Genomic DNA, 19,034 nt, shown 5'->3' on the forward strand with positions numbered 1-19,034 from the left:
AAAATAAACGCGCTAGCAACGATGTTCGGTATATAGCGATACTGGAACTAGCAAGTATAAAAATAAAAACGATTGGGAAAGAAGCATAAACACCATATTAGCGGTTTCCTCTGTGGGCGAGTTGGTTCATTATGGAGCAAGGAAGTACCAGCGCGAACACGCACCCAAAAGAGAAAGTATATATATATATATATATATATATATATATATATATATATATATATATATATAATATATATATATATATATATATATATATATATATATATATATAGTTCGCGTGCAATTAGATCGTCGATGATTTCTTCCAAATGCGCACTAAATTGCAGAACAACCTTTGCTAATATTTAACCTCGGTGTTTGCTGCACAAATTATTTTCACAGATAATCATTATCCTCCTAATCACTCTCAACCAAACAACACCAACTAAGAGCAGATTTAGAAAGTCATTAACTAATTGGGCAAATGAAGTGTCACAATTTAAAAGCACGGTGGAAACCCACCTAGCGAAGCACAGCGTCAGATGTTTTCTATTAAGCGGCGAGCCTTTATTTCCCACACTCGCAAGCCTCGAACGCAGCAGTCGCTTGGCGCGGCGTTCCAGGTCATCACATGTTCAGGGCGAGTGAACAAAGACTCACCGCACGAACCAAAATGGAAAAATAGAAAAGAAATAAAGAATGACCAGGAGGACCTAGGACTTGTTGAACTGAACGAGGAAAACACGAATGTGGGTCTCCATCGGCGGTATACTCGGAAGCTAAGAACAGACGCACGGTTCGGCGATCGAGCGCTTTTAGTCGGGAGCCGTCGTCGCGCCACCGTCAATTAGGTGGACTCTCGTGATTTTTATATAGTTCGGAATACCGTTGTCAGTAAGAAACACAGCGATAACGCCCAGGCCGGAGCACCCTGGTCTAAACAGTGATAAACGAGCGCGATTCGTGCGACGGAGGCGTGCGTCTGCGCGCATGCACGCACGCCACCGCTTTCCTCGTTTCGCCGTGGCAAGCAGTGGTAGTAGACGTATAGAGGAGGCGAACGCATTTGTTGGAGACACAAACGTCAATTTTTTTTTTCATTTAATTCGTTTCACCGGCTTCCCACGCAGTGTCGGTCGAACCAGCGCTAGCGCTGACCGTAATTGACGAGAGTGGACGTTTCGCCCTTCTTACCACATCAGAGAATGACACCGCCTCCCCTCCCACTCCTCAACGCCGCCAATCTTGCTCCCTCGTTTTCCCCCGGCGCGTACATCACGACGCGGTGACAGCGCGCGCTCATCACGTCTCTGGGCAGTCGCGGGAGACGCATGTACGCAGGGCACACGGTGTGCAGAGTACCGCTGCTCGTAATGAGCATTTCGACGCCCGTGTTCTTCGCGAGAGCTCTAATGACGCCGACAAGCCTGAGAAAGTTCCGGGTGGCCCACACACCCAGTGCTGGGAGTGCGGCGGATCCTTCGTGCCGGCACCGCGGTCGTGTGAATGGACATGGAACGAGGAGTGAAACGGAGCCAGCCGGAAACAATGGGGGGGGGGGGGGGGGGGGCGCCGGCGGCCGCCGGTCGTGGGTGATGAGGCAAGGTCGGCGGGGGAGGGCGCCGCCTGAAGGGTCAGCAGGCGACGACGCCGCCACGTGCCTGTCAGGGTCAGCACCACTGCTCCCCCTTTTTCCTTGGCCGAAGCCGGGTGTCAGCGGCAGCCGGTTAACGCGTGATCGATATCGCTCGCCTTGCGGAACGCGGTGGCTCAGCCGCAGTGTCACTGGATTACTGCAATCCCAGGGCGGCCGTCGGGCGCTCTCTGCCCTCGCTCTGATTCTCTTTCACTTCGAGTACCCTTCCTTCGATTTACTGTTTTAACCAGGAGATTTTAGCGAGTGATCCAAATAACATCAGCTGCCGTCCTCATATTCGCCATTTTTTGTTTTAACAACCAGCCTATCAAGGAGGATTACTACTGCTGATCTGCCACATACCGCAATCAGGCCGCGCTAATTTAACCCCGTGAGTGCTGGAAGTAAAAAAACGAGCAAAAAAAAAAAAAACGTATATTGTGGTCGGGCCGATGCTACAGGTCACAACAAACGCTGGTTTCCTTTCCATGTCGTTGGCACGCGACTATCGTGTCCTTAATCGAATGAAAGTCCCGTCATTTCATTGGCATTACGAAGTGGTTCAAATATCTTCTAAAGGTAGGGTTCATTCATTTCATGCAATGTATAAAGTAGTTCTATACAACACCGAGATCGCACGCTACGTCGAAGAACGTTACGCTGCCTGCTGTGTCATTAGGTACTTCTCGCTTGCTGAACGTTTGCCGAAACCTGATAAGCGCGATCTTCGCCGCCTTTATCTTTCCACGTTAGAGTGTTCAAATTGATAAGGTGTCATGTGCCGAGAAAAGAACGAAGTGTTATTTTTCCTCGCATTGGCGCAAACTTATCTCCTTTTCTTAGTGTGTGTGTGTGTGTGTGTGTGTGTGTGTGTGTGTGTGTGTGTGTGTGTGTGCGCGCGTGCGCGCACGCACGCACGCACGCACGCACACACACACACACACACACACACACACACACACACACACACACTCACACATTTATCTTTTTCTTATTGTGCTGTTCAATTCGAACCTCGAATCAAATAGTTATTTTAATAGCAAACACGAATATTTTTCGAAAGGTTTCATAATACTTTGCATAAACATGAACCTGAAGCAAAACTACCACCTTAGGGGCCATGAAAGAGGAGAAGTTACGCAGTAGACCGGGATGCATTGTTTCGAGAGTCATGCTTTTTTCGGCTAAACCACAACGGTTCCGACACAAAATGTGTTGAGGCATCGTATTGGCTAGGACGGCTGCCTTCGGTATTATTTGCGCAAGTATAACCTATGTGTACTCTACGCATCTCACCAAGACACACATTGACGTTGAAACACTTAGGACACATATAAAGCATCTGGCTCGGACTCCTCGCCACCACCTAGCCTCTTTACCAGCAGACAGACCACGCGCATCTTTTTGCCAAACGGTAACCGCGTATGGCGAGTCTTTACCAACATGCTGCATGCCCGCCGCGAGACCTTCGATTCCTCCGTGGTGCCTGAAACAGCCCAACATCAGCCTAACAATACCTGGCATCCGGAAAAAAGCGGATATGTCGTCACCTGCTCTTAAACAGCTCGCTTTACTCCTGCTATATGAGAAGTACCAAGGCTATGTACACGTATACACTGACGGATCCGTTTTGCCAAACAGCTCAACTGCAGCAGTTGTGATACCGATTAAAGCCACAACAATGAAATTCAAGACCTCCCACCTTACGACATCGACGGCAGCAGAGCTCGCAGCGCTTCGTGTCGCATTACATTTCATAAGTGATGAACGGGCACAAAAATGGACTATGTTCAGTGACTCCAAGGCGGCACTACAGTCTCTTCTGTCACCTTTACGACGCGGCCCGCACGAACAACTTGTATTTGAGATTGCAGAAGAGACGCACCATTTAACTGAGAAAGGACATGAAATAACTTTTCAGTGGCTTCCAAGCCACTGTGGCATTATCGGCAATGAACGGGCCGATCAAGCTGCCCGTTCCGCCCATACTGAAAACGATCAACTCTTAATACCGCTCTCCAGAACTGACGCTGCACGGAAGCTCCGCGTGCTTGCTCGCCAACTCAGCACGCGTCGCAATGGAACGAGCCACACTTCCATCACGCACGACTATATGCCCTAGACCCAACTCTCAGCCTTCGAATTCCCCCAGGACTTCGTCGAGGTGACGCTACCCTTCTGTGCAGGTTATGGTTGGGTGTCGCATTTACCTGTGCGTACGCGTTCCGCATAGGAATGGCCGACACCGCAGCTTGTGACCACTGCGGAAGTGATGAAACAATTAAGCATATTCTGTGCGGCTGTCCACAGTACTGTTCGCAGAGACAGTCGCTTTGCAACGCGCTTGACAAATTGGACGACCGAACTCTTTCGGAAGAAAGAATCCTGCGCCACCGACAGGACTTTACGTCTCAGAAGAAGGCTGTGCAGGCGCTAATGCGCTTTCTGCGTTCAACCGGGCTATCATAACGGCTGTGATAGGACGTCCTGCATGTGTGTGGATGTTTTGTTTTGTTTTATTTTATCTCCCTCTCTCTCTGTCCTCTTTCCGACCCCTATATCCCCACCCCTGTGCAGGGTAGCAAACCGGTCGCTCGCACCAGGTTACCCTCCCTGCCTCTTCCTTTTCATCTATTTCTCTCTCTCTCTCTACTCTACGCATTGTACTTCAATATATTTCATTGCGACACGAAGTGATATAATGGGCGTATCCCCTCAATCGCAACTATCCCAACTATAGAAAAAGTTAAGAACGTGTACACCATTTTGTCAACCAACAGCGCGGAATTCGAAACAAGGACAAAGCCAAGAGGAAAAACACAATCCGTTTCGTTTTGTCCCTGTTTAAAATCCCGTGCTCTTGTTGACAAAATTACTTATCACCATGCAACTCGCCCAGATGTGCATCCTTCAACGTGTACACCGATACTAACGTCTTTTTATATAACTTCATTCTCATAATGCACAGCCACGTACACTCTGAAATATCCTTACTATACAAACGGATAATTTGTTCATAATATTCCAATTGTGCATTTAATAGCGCAAGTTGTGTAATGGTCATTGGAATGAAAGAAGCTTTGTATAGTAGTGATGATAAGGATCACAACACTTTTTACATTACTGGTGAAAGTATTGTTAATTATTCAACACAATTTGATTCAATTTGGTTGCTCTCGATTTGTATTCTATACTCTAAAAAATTACTATTCGCGCGCACCCGTAAAACTTGCATGCGCCACGATCGCCAACACAATACTTTTTAAATTTACACAATTACGCGAATTTGTAATTTATAACTTTAGGGGACATTTTACAGCCATATTGGCGGCGAGGACATACCGTGGCGCCGTCTGCCGGAATCTCTCTGTGACGTATAAAACGGCATCACGTGGTACCGAGTGCGCGGGGTGTTCGACATCGCCAGTGTTCAGCCATGGTTTTTCTTGTTTTGCAAACGCTGAATGCTCTTGTATTAGCTGTGAAGCAGTCAGTGTGTTCGCCAGCAAAGGTTTTTTGTGAGCCAACGCGCTGTCATCGTCGCGTCGTGCACTCTCGACGGAGGGAGTGCGCGCGGAGCCATGGACACCGAACGTGAAGAGCCCACTCTTGTAAAAGGTGAGTTATGTAATTTACCTAATAATCTGTTACTCGAAGCATCCTCGCATCTCGTGTACATTTATGTTTACTGAGGCAAGCGCGACATCGCGCACCTATCTCTTGCTTTTGCGTGGAAATTGCGCGGCCGAGAGGTATACCGTTTCGATCGGCGCGGACTGCCGCGCACAATTCACGGCAACGCCTTGCCCTAGTTTTCAGCACGTAATCAAATGGCCGAGTGCAAACGATGCTTCGACATTGGTTATTACGTTCGCGAGATCCTTCGTAAAGGTAGCCATTAGTTATTTTGCCGCAATAACAGTAACGTCCACAACGCTCATGGTGAGTGCGGCTTACCACTTTAGCCAGAAATGCTGCCGGACGATGATTTATAACAGATATATTTTAATAACTGGAAGTTCAACCGTACATATTTTCGTCTCCTTTATCCACGCTTCTGCTTCGTGTGCTTCTCTGCGAGGGGTACATTGACTGATGTGATATGCCAGCACGTGTGAATCGCTTCTTCGACTACTAATTACAATTACCGTATCTCGTTTTCAGTGACTCTGCCGGTCTCTGGCATCAACGAGTTCGTTGACCAGCAGTTCAGCACGTCGCGGCTGCTAACGGAAGGAGAGGCAGTCTATGAGGCTGACCACGTCCGAATATGCAGCGTAAAAGGAGATCGAATAGAACACTCTCGCCACCCCTGTGCCGAGCGCCTTCCGGCGACGCTCGGTGTGTTTTGGACGGTCCAAGGGCCGGACAGGAAGGTTTTGCGACGGCACTGCTTCGGGAACCAGGCACCGTCTTTTCGAGCCTGGCGTGAATAAACGTTGTAAATTTCTATGTGTACAGTCACGGAAAGTGTCACGTACTTACCGAACATTTTAGCTCCAACACAGTACAGAAAATCTTCTTCGCGAAAGTTCTTGCTAAACACGCGATAATGGGTGCTGGGTTGCTTCCCCATTCTAAGCTTTATCAACCACGCATCTCGCTGCTTCTTTTTTTGGGGATATGCGTGGAAACTCACACCTGGCTCGGTCGAATACGTTCGGCACTGCGGCACAAAGCAATAGACCATGCTGAAGAAAAAACAAAGCTTCAACCTCGGGCATGAGATGCAGCGAGCAGCGTTGGCAAAGCTTTCGGCGGCAAAGGAGAGTCACGTGATGGCGTTTTCCACGTCATAGCGATAGCAGCGCCGGTCTCTCCTGTGGTGGCCCTCGAGGCCAATAGCTTCAAGTCAATCAAAGCTCAAAGAATAAGGTTCTGCTAGAAATAATCGACCTTCCGCCAGTTTTCAGAAATGTGTTTTTCGAAATCTGCAACAACGTGCAACAACACTGATCCATTTACTCTGCTCCTGCACTGTGGAAAAAACGTAGCATTCCACAGTAACGAAACGTAAGCGAAGCAGCCATGAATTTTATTAAATATTTAGAGCTCCTGCTTTTCGCGAGTGATGCTAGCAGAAATTTTCCACCAGAAAAGGTATGCAACGGTGGTTCCACAAGCTTTACACCCAGGACCGTTGATTGAGCGGCACAAATCGCTGTCTATCTCAGCCGACCGACTCGCTAACATATATGGCCGAGGAATGACGCTATAATTCAAAGTTATGCAACAGAGAGACAGTCTCTTAAATAGATATTGCAGAGGTTAGCACTGCGGCATGCATCGCATGCGATTCTTGATGCGGGTATGATGAAAAAAAGGTGACATGAAGAGCGAACGACACAAAAACTCAAAACACACAAAACGCGTCCAAACACTGAACTAAAGTAGCTCAATGACACCAATGCAACCAAGAAAGTTTAAAAGGTGCTTTCAACAACTCAGAACACGCAACTGAACGAGTATTGCACAGAAATGCATTAGTGTTTTCGAAATATTTTTTACCAAGCCCCTGCGCCACCTCCCAAATGTACTGCTCTGGGGTACAGCGTAATGGCTTCTAAAAATATTGGCAAGAACAAAGGGCGCGTATTGCACTATGTGTCCTTTGTTCTCACCCTGCATTTGGTCGAAGGCACTAAATTTAGGCTCATATGCCTAAGCACATTTTATTATGCGTTAGCATGCAGATTATACAAACGGCCAGAATACCAAAATATGTGAGTTCTAGTCAACAAATGCTTTCATTTATAGTGGTCTGTGTACTTGGATTTTTTAAAAGCTGTTGCCATGTCCGGGAAGATGAATAAAGTAAGACTGACGCATTCGCATGGCGTGTTATTGGACAGTTGGGCTCGTTATACGTACTCATTCCATAATTTATTCCGTAAGGTATGAAATATTCATATTTTATTGGAAACCCTATTTACAATCTCGAAGCTGGGTTTTTTATGTCCGTCCAGCTAAGCTACCCTTTTCGTTATTTGCAGGAGGATAAAATGAGCCCGGAGTCGCCCACCTGCGGTGTGCTTCAAAATGAGATTGTGGTTTCGGTACATAAACACCTAGAAATTAATTAATTTAAAGCATATTTCTCTCTCCTCCAGGAACGATGATGTTCGGGGCGAAGTTGTGGAGAGTGCTATGTCATCTGGTACCTCGTAGATGCTACCTCGTCTTTCTAAGAAGTAACGAAACAGACCGTGCTACTTTTTTTTTCTTGCCCAAGGTGTTTGTATTTACGACTGGTGCCTAACACGTCCAGCTAGCTTCTCCAGCATTCCGACCAAATGAATATGAACGGAGCATGCAACGTCCACAAACTGCCGCATACTCGTGAGACCCTATACTTCCTGCTCGAAACACGTCCAATGTCAATGATGGAAGACAATAACTCATTACACGAAAGCAAAAAAACCATCACAGCACGCCTTCCATCGTTCGCAACTAATCAGACATGTGTACTTGCAACTTCTAATTATTTACACCGGCCTTGAAATAGCGCGGCTCTCCGCAAGACAGCGGCAACTCGGCATGCAAATGAGAGGACACGGCACGCGCACGAGCGCATGACTCCAGACAGCACGAACATGACGACCGCGTATACAGCCCGAAAGAAGAAAGCGCTCGGACACGTGTGGCCGCAAGGTTCCCGAGGCAGCCGTCTTCTTGTACCATTCGGCAACTCTATTACCGAACCGAGGCGCGAGTAGCACAGCCCTGCGCTGTCCTCTAACTACAGCCCCCAATATATTTCAGCGGGCCACCCAGATTGTGTCGTCGTATATTGAGCGCCAGCTGAACAGTCCATCGCAGGTATTTTCTTTTTATTTACAAGAAAGCGGCCTTGAGCTCCCCTCTACATGCTCTCGTTAAACGCTTCGACATGGATTTCGCCGTCCGGCGAAAAACAAGCGCGACTGTCAGCGCGGTGTCAACCCGGTAGTTTGGAGAACGGCGCATCTTTATATATAAGGCCCCGAGCGGAGCCACTTAGCCCCTTCATTATTTGGCACTTACGCGCTCCTCGGGCGAGATAAGCGTGGCATATCCCCCAGGCAGTTCCGGAATCGGAGACATTCATTTCCGCGTGGGGGGGCGTCTTTGGCCCGTACTGGCTCGGAACGGAGCATTCGCGGGCCCGCTTGAGTGGTTGCGGAGGCGACGCAATGACCCGCGACCGTTCTCGCATATGTGGCGGCGTAGGCACGCGAATCATTTTCTTCTGCGGTTGCTCCCGCTGCTCGCGGCTGTACGAGCGCGTCTTTCTTCAATTGGCTGCTTTGCTATTGTGGCGGCTCCCAACCCCCTCCGCGTGTGGGACCCCTTTTATTGTTTCTTATATATCTGTATCCGCGAGAACGGGCTATGTCGTTGTTCGTTTGCAGTGAACAATGTATACGCAAGAATAGCTTCGGACAAATAGCGCTGCAGGCGTCGGTTGGCACTGCGCTGTGTCATCCCTCGCGTGCGGTCTGCGATGTGCGGCGGCGAATCGCTGTTGTTACTGAAGCTATCATTTGTCAGAATTCAATGGCAACGTTAGTTAAAGAAAAGCGAGGGGTTGGAAAAAAAATTAATAACACGAGATCTCAAGCCAGCATTGTTCGCTATAGGAACCCGTGGAAATTTTATTTAACTAAGTTCTCCCCTACAAGTGGCAGATGCACGAGGGGATAGAGCTGCAATAGACCAGGACAAATAATAATGAACAATATTGTTTTCTGGGGGATCTTCTTTCGGGTGATGCACAATTTATGACACGTTGGCTGTTCAATAATTCGGAGTCACCCGTTCTCTTTTGTTTTCTTGAATATAGGTCAGTGGAGGAACCAACACCGAAAGTACAGTGACTATTTGGTTATCTACGATGTAAGGCAAACAAAAGTGAAGTAATGACGCACTGAAAAAAAAAAAAGACTTGTACTGTGCAGCCTTTAGTTAATATCAGTCCGGTACCCGCTTTACCACACAAACTCACAGTAAGCTTTAGCCCTTGACCTTTCGTGAAGGAATCCTCCGCGTACTAACAGGGATAGAATTACTAGATGATACAGCTCGGTCTGAGCTGAGGTCACAGAAGAGAACATAAATGTAATCCCTCCATGAATCGCTCTACGAGGCCACTTGTCACAAACACTTATATAACGTTGCATCCCCTCAAATGTTAGTGTTCTCTCTGCAGCCGACTCGCCGACCACGGTTCAAGTATACACACATAGACATCTTCGCGCGTCCAGTAATATACATGCCGTGTTATATGGCAACTTAGCATGTATCTCCACACCGGATTTCCTTGAATGCGGTTAAATAAGGTCACTGCAGGTAGGTGAGGAAACAGGTGCAATCGGTGAATATGCTGTGTTAAAAGGTGGCATCAATGACGGGTAGCGTAGTAGGGGCTCCGATTTGTTTCAGTGAATCTATAACGTTCACTTCAATATGTAGGGTGCCCCAGCTAACTCTAGCCAGAGTTTAAAATTATGCCCACGCACTCTATGACGACGCGACCAAACAAATGTTGCTGACTATTCCATGGAGTAAGTCAGACTATTTTTCTTGTGTTCTCTTTAATTGCTTAATTAAGCAAGATTAATTAACCAACTTTTGAAGCAATGAAGCTGGGCGAAAATTTCCAATGAGAAAGCTGTAGTTCGGCTTGCAAAACGACTGATTAGACAGTTTTTAACTTTCTGTCAAGTATTAGTGTTTTTCTGTTTGCCACAAATGCCCGCGAAATACAAAACAAAACTACCACGCTACATGGCCGCTTGCGCGCCGTGATTACAATGCTCTTTAACGTACCGCGTACAAACGATACGCTTCGCTCGCGGCGGTTCATGACAGCGATAAGCAGACGCAGAGATTATCGCTCATGCTGCCGCAAGAAACAGGTGCGTCATCGCGCACCCACCACCATCGTATACTCCGTTTTGAACAACAGGCAAGGGTAAATGTAACTGGTAGCGAAGCTTCCATAGAAGCCCATACGTTCAGAAAATGGCGGCTCATCAGTTGCTCATGAGTCTCAGCGCCATCTGTGTGAGGAGGGATCACTTCCGGCAGCACCGATCACATCCCCCATAAATCCCCTTGCTGATGTCGCTGTGACAATAGGTTCTGAACCACTTTTCGCCCGAAACTTCGCGACCTATTTGGATCGGCCTTGCATGAGGTGCAACGCTATAGAAGCTAGCGAGACTTCTTGCACTAGATGCGTTAGCACCAAGAAATATTTCAATAATTTTACCACCCGTAATGTGATTTGTTTTTTGTTTTTAGATTGGTTAATAAGTGAAGATGGTTTGTGCCTTAGAAATAAACCAACGCCGTTATTTATACGGTTGTCAATAGGTTGTTCTGGATCGCTTATAGCGGGTCTTTGCGTTTGTACTGTCGCCTCCGCGATTGGTTCCGGTAGAGCGCAGTCGGAGCCAATCGCGGAGGACACGTTTACAACGACGAAATCCAAGCGCGAGACGCGCGGACTTACACGTGTTGCGGACCGGACTTCTTGCATAGCTTCCACAGCGTTGCACCTGATGCACGAAACGGAGTATAGCTGCCCTGTCGCCTCTTAAGCGGCAGCACACCCGGACGACAAATGCCACCAAATGCTATGGTCGGCTACCCGCAGAACGTTATGGAGCCCTGCAGTCACGGCGAGCATAGGCGTGCAAGCGGGCATGTCACGTACGTGGTATGTTTTGGTATTTCGCGGGCATTTTTAATAAATAGAAAGTTAGAAACTGTCGAATCTGACGTTTTACAAACCAATCCACAATTTTTCTAATTGGAAATGTCTGCCCAACTTCGTTGCTTAAAAAGTCTGTCAATTGATCTTGCCTAATTCAGCAATTAATCAGAACACAAAAATAGTGCGATTTACTTCACGCAATAGTCAGCAACGTGGATTCGATCGCGTCGTTGTAGAGTGCTTCGGCACATTTTTAAACTCTGGCTAGAGTTAGCTGGGGCACCCTGTATAAGCACAAGCGTCATTTTGCTTATTTCACCACTGTAAATACAACCGCTGCCGCTTAATCAAGCCTATATCCGCGTAATCAGCGGCAGAACGCCATAACCAATGAGCCCACCGAAGCTGGTGAGGAAACCGGTATATTCTTGTCCCCGTCTCTGTCAAGAGAAATTTCGTAACGTCGACCCTTTCAGGACAAGAAAAACCGTACTGAGTGAGAACGAAGTGAAAAAACCCATTTCAGTCTTTACCTATATGCATAAGCCCTATAGTCAAACCCAGAGGACTTGCTCTCTCTCTTTGATAATACGCTCGTTTATAATATGTTTGCTCATTATTTTAAACGAATATGAGGAGTCCAAAATTACAGCAAGCGTCTTAGAAGTGTTTGGTGGTAGTGGTGGTGAAACTTTATTGCCCAAAAAGGGGTCCTGAAGGCTGAAGGACACTCGGCTAGATGCCAGATGCAGAGGGCATCTCCCACGTCGGGACAGAGAGCCCGAAGCTCTCCGCCGCCTCACCGGCCTCCTGGACAGCCCGAAGTTGGTCTTCTAGTGAAGCACTTTTCAGCACTTTGTCCCACTTTTCCTTGTTCTTCGCGTAAGTGTTACTCGATGCACAACCACATAGCATATGGTTCAAGTCTACACGTTCACGACACTGTTCACATACATGTTGTCCGTCGTAGTCTGGGTCGATATGCTTCATTCGCCAGGGGTTGGGGTATAAGGTAGTCTGGAGCAAGCGTAACGTTAACGACTGGCTGCGCGTTACTTTCTTATCCGGGAGGGGAAACTCTCGCCGGCCTAGATAAAGTGCTTAGTAATCTCGTTATAAGTGCATAGTTGATCCCTGTACTCAATATGCAGTGTATCGCGGGAAACCGGAATGACGCGGTCGATGAGTCCTCGCGCCGCCTCGTGTGCGGTCTCGTTGAGATTCCGCAGGCCGCCCCCTTAAGCTGCCCATGTGTGCCGGGAACCATACGATGGAGTGATCGGTGTTTCTGGGGCCGAATTCTCAAAGCTTTCCTTTCGTGATAGATATTTGCCATTGGCCAGCAACCCTCATTAATGATATACCCGGCATCACGATTGGCTGGAATTTTCTCTTAAGGACAACTCTGGCGTAAGACAATTTTATGAATGCTGGTCCTTGTCTGCCGTTAAAATATTTTTCAAACGAGGTTACATTTACAAACCTAGTGATGTTGCATTCGATGGAAAAATTCGAAGATATGTTGAAAGGAGAAATGACTGCGGTAAGATTAGCTAAACATATGCATTGACTAAACCAGTTCTTCTGTGGTCGCCAATGTGTAACAAAGTTGTGGTGTTGAGCCGAAAGAATTTAGCTGCCGTGTCTTGGAAAAAATAACTGAAGATAATGCAGTTTCTCTTGCAAGCAGGCTTGAGAAAAGGGCCACAGAAGAAGAAGAAGAAGAAGAAGAAGAAGAAGAAGAAGAAGAAAAGACGCTGTTTGACAATATGAAACTCAAAGAAATATTCACTCCGTAGGCATTCCAGTTATTACCGAGTATACGTGCGACACAAGAAAAGTCAGCATCTACCGCAAGACTGGCGGTCACGGTGGCTTTATTTTCAGACTGTCCTGTGTGTATCTGAATCACGAGTACATTTAATTCCCAGTTTAATACTAACAATGACTTGCCTCGAAGTGCTAGGTATATTGTAGGGCTGCTACTGTAAATTGAATACCATGTATATTAATTAGAGACATTTACTGTTGAAATAAAAAGAAAAGACGTTTGCGAATGACGAAATGTGTTTCGTTCTTAGTTTTACAACACAGAATGAAGTAACGTGTACTTTGCAAAACGAGCGCACAATCGTCAGTAAGATTGATTTCGTTGCAACAAGATATTCATAAATAAACTGAAAAGAAAGTTGCATTGCTTCCCCAGCTCGCACAGAAATAGCATTACAACGTGCGAAATATGTCTATACAAATATATAACTGCTCACGCTATTCTTGCACACTCGTTAAGTTCATATATTATGCAGAATTTCTTTTTATTAGTTTTAATGACGCACTATCGTCGAACTTGCAAATTGATGAGGTACGGTAAGCTCTTGTCTGTAGCTTCTCTCTTTGCTTGTGTGCAGTTAGACCGCCGCCGAGTTCAGTTACTTCGCAGCCGCTGGGAACTGAGGGCCGAGGGTTAACTGGTGTATTCATATGGGAGGTAGTGGCTACATACTGCACCAGGGTGGCCAATCCTTCTCTGTTGAGGGAATGCATTACCGGCTGTGGTCACCGGTGAGGCCGCACCCCAGGCCTCTTTTTTATGCAATTCCACCATAACGCAGATTTTTCTCTTTAGTCCGGTGAGGAATTGTCCGGCACCTGGATTCGAACCACGGACCTCTTGCACGCGAGGCTGATTCGCTACCTCTAGCCATCGCTGCTCCCCAGAGCTTCAATATCACGCATCACGCATTTATAGCTTTAGAATCACGCATACAGTTGCTCACCCTCTTCGTTGCAAAGGAAAGTTTGTTGTTGCACGTGCTTATATACAATGATTACAGGAAGGCAGAACCTCAGCTTTCTCCTTCCGTTCAGTACTCATTTTTCAGGTTTAAGAAAATGGGTGGTGGTGGTAGTAGTAGTAGCAGTCGTCGTAAGCTTCGATCCAGTGGGCACGAATAAGAGAGATGGCCACATTAAGGAATTCTCCACGCACACCACGCGAGGTCAGACGTGAATGCGTGTTGCAATTCCTTTTTGATCGCTTAATTCCAGTCTTCTCTGTTGTCGGTGCAGAATGCAAAAGCTTCATGTACCCAAGCGGAATCCCTGTGACGCGTCTTCATTACCCGAGTGATCCCTCGTTGCTGTGACACTAACGTGCGCCGTGTTTTAATGCTTGCCGCACTGCTTACTTGTAAATAAGTAAATAAGAATGCCTGCGCACTCTAGATAAGTCATCCTCACCTGGGGCGTTCTATTTTTCGACAGCGACAGTCGTTGTTACAGTACCTTGTCTTGAATTTCATTATCGATCTGTGTCCTTGCATGACTGATATCCCAACCTTCGCTATCGGTCATGCTTACTGCCGTAGGCATGCAGTGCATAGGATGAGGAGATATTAGAGTTCTGACATTTCGTTTCGTGGTAGTCTTCCCGACAGTTTCTGCTCCCTAAGTTATAGAACTGTAGTTCAGATTTTTTTTTTCCAGCCGTGGCAGGCTTTATGCTGGGGCGGACGCGCCGGGCACCTGCCGCTTTGGCTTAGCGGCTAAGGTGCTGTTCTGATGATATCGAGGTCATAGGTTCCATCCCGGCCGCGCCGTCAGTCAGTTCGATTGAAGCCAAATTCAGAAAGCAACATGCAGTGAGATTCAAGTGCACGCTAAGAAACCTCAGACGATCAAAGTTAATTGGCATTCTCCCAGTACAGCACCCGTCCTATAATCAGATCGTGTTCCTTTTTCTTTCTTTCTTTCTTTCTTTCTTTCTTTCTTTCTTTCTTTCTTTCTTTCTTTCTTTTACTTTTTTTTTGCTCGATAGCTTAGCTTAGAATTTAGTTCTATTTTTTATGCTATGTAATTGAGTAGCTTAAAGTTTTTAGAGTTGGCAGCCTTACTAACAATATTTATTGGAGTTTAACGTCCCAAAACCACGATATCATTCAGAGCGGCGCCGTAGTAATTCCGGTAATTTCGACCACCTGCGGTTCTTTAACGTGCACCTAAGTTTAAGCACACGGGCCTCAAGCATTTTCGCCTCCATCGAAAATGCGGCCGCCGCTGCCGGGATTCGATCCCGCGACCTGCGGGTCAGTTAGCAGTCTTTAGCAGCACGCTAAATACATTATATTGCTTTTTCCTTCGAACTTTTTTGTAATCATAAAGACATTCTACATATAACGGAATTTCTTCTGTGCTAGTGGATTGCGTGAATAGGCGGGCGTTACTTGAGCGGCAAATCACAGATCGCAATACTTGCACGACAAATAGATTACTGCGAAGGAGAAATTGTGAGACTTTCTGCATGTCAATTCTTCAATTTCGACATCGCAACAAGCGCATTAAAGTGAATAGTTAAACAATTAATTAGTGCGCATTTATTTTATTAGTCGTATATGGATATCGTGACTTATCACGCAGGTAATTTCTGCCTCTTGGAAAGATGGATCTTAGAAATAACTGCGCTATCAGTGCACAAGATTTTTTTTTATCTGTCCGCAATAACCAGGAGATAAATTTGATGCAGTAAAAAAGGTGGCGTACAGGGTAACACCGGTATAGATATTTTGAGTGTCGAGTGGAAGACCACTTGACTTAGTGAGCTGTGAAGATTCATTTAAACATTTTTTGCGCACATACTGCATGGTCAAAAATAATGCGTCACCCTGTAGTCACTAGACCACCCGACTATGATTCTTGGCTTCATGGGCCTGACCATCGAGCTCGACTGATATATATTGCCAAACCGGCCCGAATTTGTATACTTAATTGTTTATGCGGACGGGCAATCTTCCGCAACAGACTTTTTTTATTTAACGCTGTCTTTAGAATGACTTCGTTAAGTATTGTTGCGCTACACGTGTACTTCAGTCAACTCATGTAGGTGACTTTCCCCCTTAATCCTATCGCAGTGAAGGACAGCAAGAAGGATGTTTGTTGTTCTCATTAACCTTATTGCTTATCGCATCTCTCTTTCTCTCTCGGTCTCTCTCTCTCTCTCTGGTGATAGAGCTCTTACTGCTTCGCATATTGTACGTAACTGAATTTTATGACATGGTGGCCACACCCCGGGACTCGGATGCAAAACGCGTAACATGCTACAGGCCTCGTTCTACATACTGAACAGTAATAATATTGTGGTTCTGGGACGCAAAATCCCAACAATTATTATTATTATTATTATTATTATTATTATTATTATTATTATTATTATTATTAATATTATTATTATTATTATTATTATTATTATTATTATTATTATTATTATTATTATTATTATTATTATTATTATTATTATTATTATTATTAGTGCATGTTGAGCAGTGCTTAACAGTAATTGCTATTGCTTGCCTCTTTATCCTTTCTTTCCTTTCACTCGTCAACCTGTTTACCCGCAATGTAGGATAGCAGACCGGACTCGCGACCGGTTTGGCTCCCTGACTTTACCCTCTCTCTTCCTCCTTAGAAGAACCCGGCACTACTGACGCTGAAATGGCGTGGCTTTCCGGCTGATGATTCCGCTAAGCATTCCTCAATACAGATGACCACATACGAGCGGAGAAGATTCTTAATCTTAGGGAAATTAGTTTCGATCTTCATTTCATGATGGGCCCTCTGGGGCGCATTTTATAGTTAACTAATTGAAAGTTTAGTTATTATCAATATGCTCTTGGCATCTACCCTGAATTGAGATAACCAATGGAGGTGTATTTTTTTTTTAATTTCGAGAATTTGCCCAACGGCATACATAGTTAAATATACAGGTACAGGCCGGCTACCGAGTCGGTTTGTTATTAAGGCCGTATATCCCGACATAGTTAGGTATGCAGTAGTTTATAATGCTTTCCCTTTGCTCTCCGTAATCAGCTACTTGGCCTTATAGAGTACATCGGCCCCTATCAACGAATAATTATTTAATCATTCGTTTTAATCGCCTGTAGATAGGCTGTACTGTGCATGTGTATTATGAATTGTGTGCACTCATGCGTTCTCTCTTTCTTCCTCTCTCTCTCTTTGACCTCGTCATTTCCCTCCCCATGTGTAGTGTAGCAAACTGGACGCAGTCTAAATAACCTCCCTCCCTTTCCTGTATCCCCCCCCCCCTATCTCTCTCTCTATCAAAGAATAATCGGTTCATTGGCCCCGTCAGAACACACGATATGTACACTCCTGTATTACAGCCACCATCTCACAAATTACTTAATGAAAACCAAGCCAAAAATAAACGGAAGCCACAGTGTTACAAGGAAATCCATACGGACTTCCTTGCAGCTTTGTGTGACAGGTGTACGATTCCTTCCATTACCTTTCCTCCACCTGGCGGGGTTCTGCAGAACTAATTTCTCATATCTAGTTCATGTCAACACAATTTAAAAACTGCGACAGCAGCGCAGCCAGGACAACAATTGGCGACGGGGTTTCCAGCGCGCCACATAATCATCACGCATGTCATCTGAAACCGACTGCGGGTATAGGCAATTGTCCCCCAACCACACTAGTACACAGGCACTAGTGTATCGAATGCGGGCTATGCATTTGAAAACCAACGTAACTCGGTCCACATCATCTATGTCGAGCACACAGAGAGCTGTCGATGTTCGAGGGCAGCACAGGGCACATGAAACACTTCGGCTGGCATTTAGCATGAACATTCTAGACTTCTACGGCATGTCCTCGCGCTCCAGCTGTTGGCAAGAATTAAGACGTTGCCGACATAATCACTTGTCCTTGCATTATTTTCAGCACTAAATACGACACGCTGTCACCTGTGTCGACTATATTGTCTCACTCCTATAAAAGGGGGACGGCGACCCGAGTATACATACATCGTACGCCGAGCTACAAATGGCTTTTTTTTTTTTACAACACGCTTCTCACGCTACGAGAAACAAATTATGAACGTGTCCTGTTTCTTTCTTCGCGCAGGATTATGCCTCGGGAAAACGTCGGTGCCAGCGATACCGGGCATGGGATATCGGGCGGGTGCAGTATTGGGCCCCCGTCGCGTCGCCCGAGAAATGGAGGCCGGCCGCAGCACGGAAACGCGGTGTGATGCTGCGTGTGCGCTCATAGCGGCTCGCGACCTCGAGGCAGTGGCGGGCCGGGCATCATCCTCGGGGCCACAAAAAGACTCGTGCTCAGTGCTTGCCGCCGTGCGCACCCTCGTTCCACACTCACCCGATACGAGCGTCGTGACGTGGGCCAGTACCAGTAACGTGACACAGTGCCGCCTCCTCATGGTGATGGCGATCTGCGCCTCTTCCTCCGGGAGTGCGGAATGCCTGCGTGAGAAGAGCAGTCGTACTTCATCTCAACACACGCGCACACTAAGATTTGTACTACACACATTTCCCCCCCATTTTTCTTCTTTCCGCGCGCGGCCCGACTTCATAGTGCCGGCAGGCGCAACCGGAAGCGGCCGCGAAAAAGGGCGCTCGCATCTCGGAACGTCCTCAAATGGTCTGCGTCCATAGGGCTCGTGTGGTGCTTCTTTTTTTTTGTTTTCATCGCCGTTTTTATATTATTTTTAATTTGTCGTTGTTGTTCTTGCGCGATCGTGCGCTTGATTTAGAATGGCGCACAAAGCTTATTCGCTGAACAAGAGTGGAAACAACCTTACGTGCTCGTTATTCAACTTCTTCTGTAGGTACATTCCTATGCAGAACGTTGGACGACCCTTGGACGAAGGAGAGTTAACCAGAGGTTACAGAAACACTGTTT

At 46.5% G+C, this 19,034-nt stretch overlaps 1 protein-coding gene across 2 annotated transcripts in view; it reads right to left on the reverse strand.

The window, feature by feature from the left end:
• LOC119399011 (uncharacterized) overlaps positions 1–18,617 on the reverse strand; it is a 68,235-nt gene extending 49,618 nt beyond the window's left edge. For both annotated transcript variants that reach the window (XM_037665837.2, XM_037665829.2), the window contains exon 1: positions 18,492–18,617. In XM_037665837.2, the coding sequence (XP_037521765.1) occupies positions 18,492–18,552 (61 nt within the window). In that variant the 5' untranslated portion in view covers positions 18,553–18,617. The remainder of the gene's footprint in view (positions 1–18,491) is intronic.
• Between the last annotated feature and the right edge of the window lie 417 nt (positions 18,618–19,034).

Source organism: Rhipicephalus sanguineus, chromosome 1, assembly GCF_013339695.2.
Source record: "Rhipicephalus sanguineus isolate Rsan-2018 chromosome 1, BIME_Rsan_1.4, whole genome shotgun sequence".
NCBI lineage: Eukaryota > Metazoa > Arthropoda > Arachnida > Ixodida > Ixodidae > Rhipicephalus > Rhipicephalus sanguineus.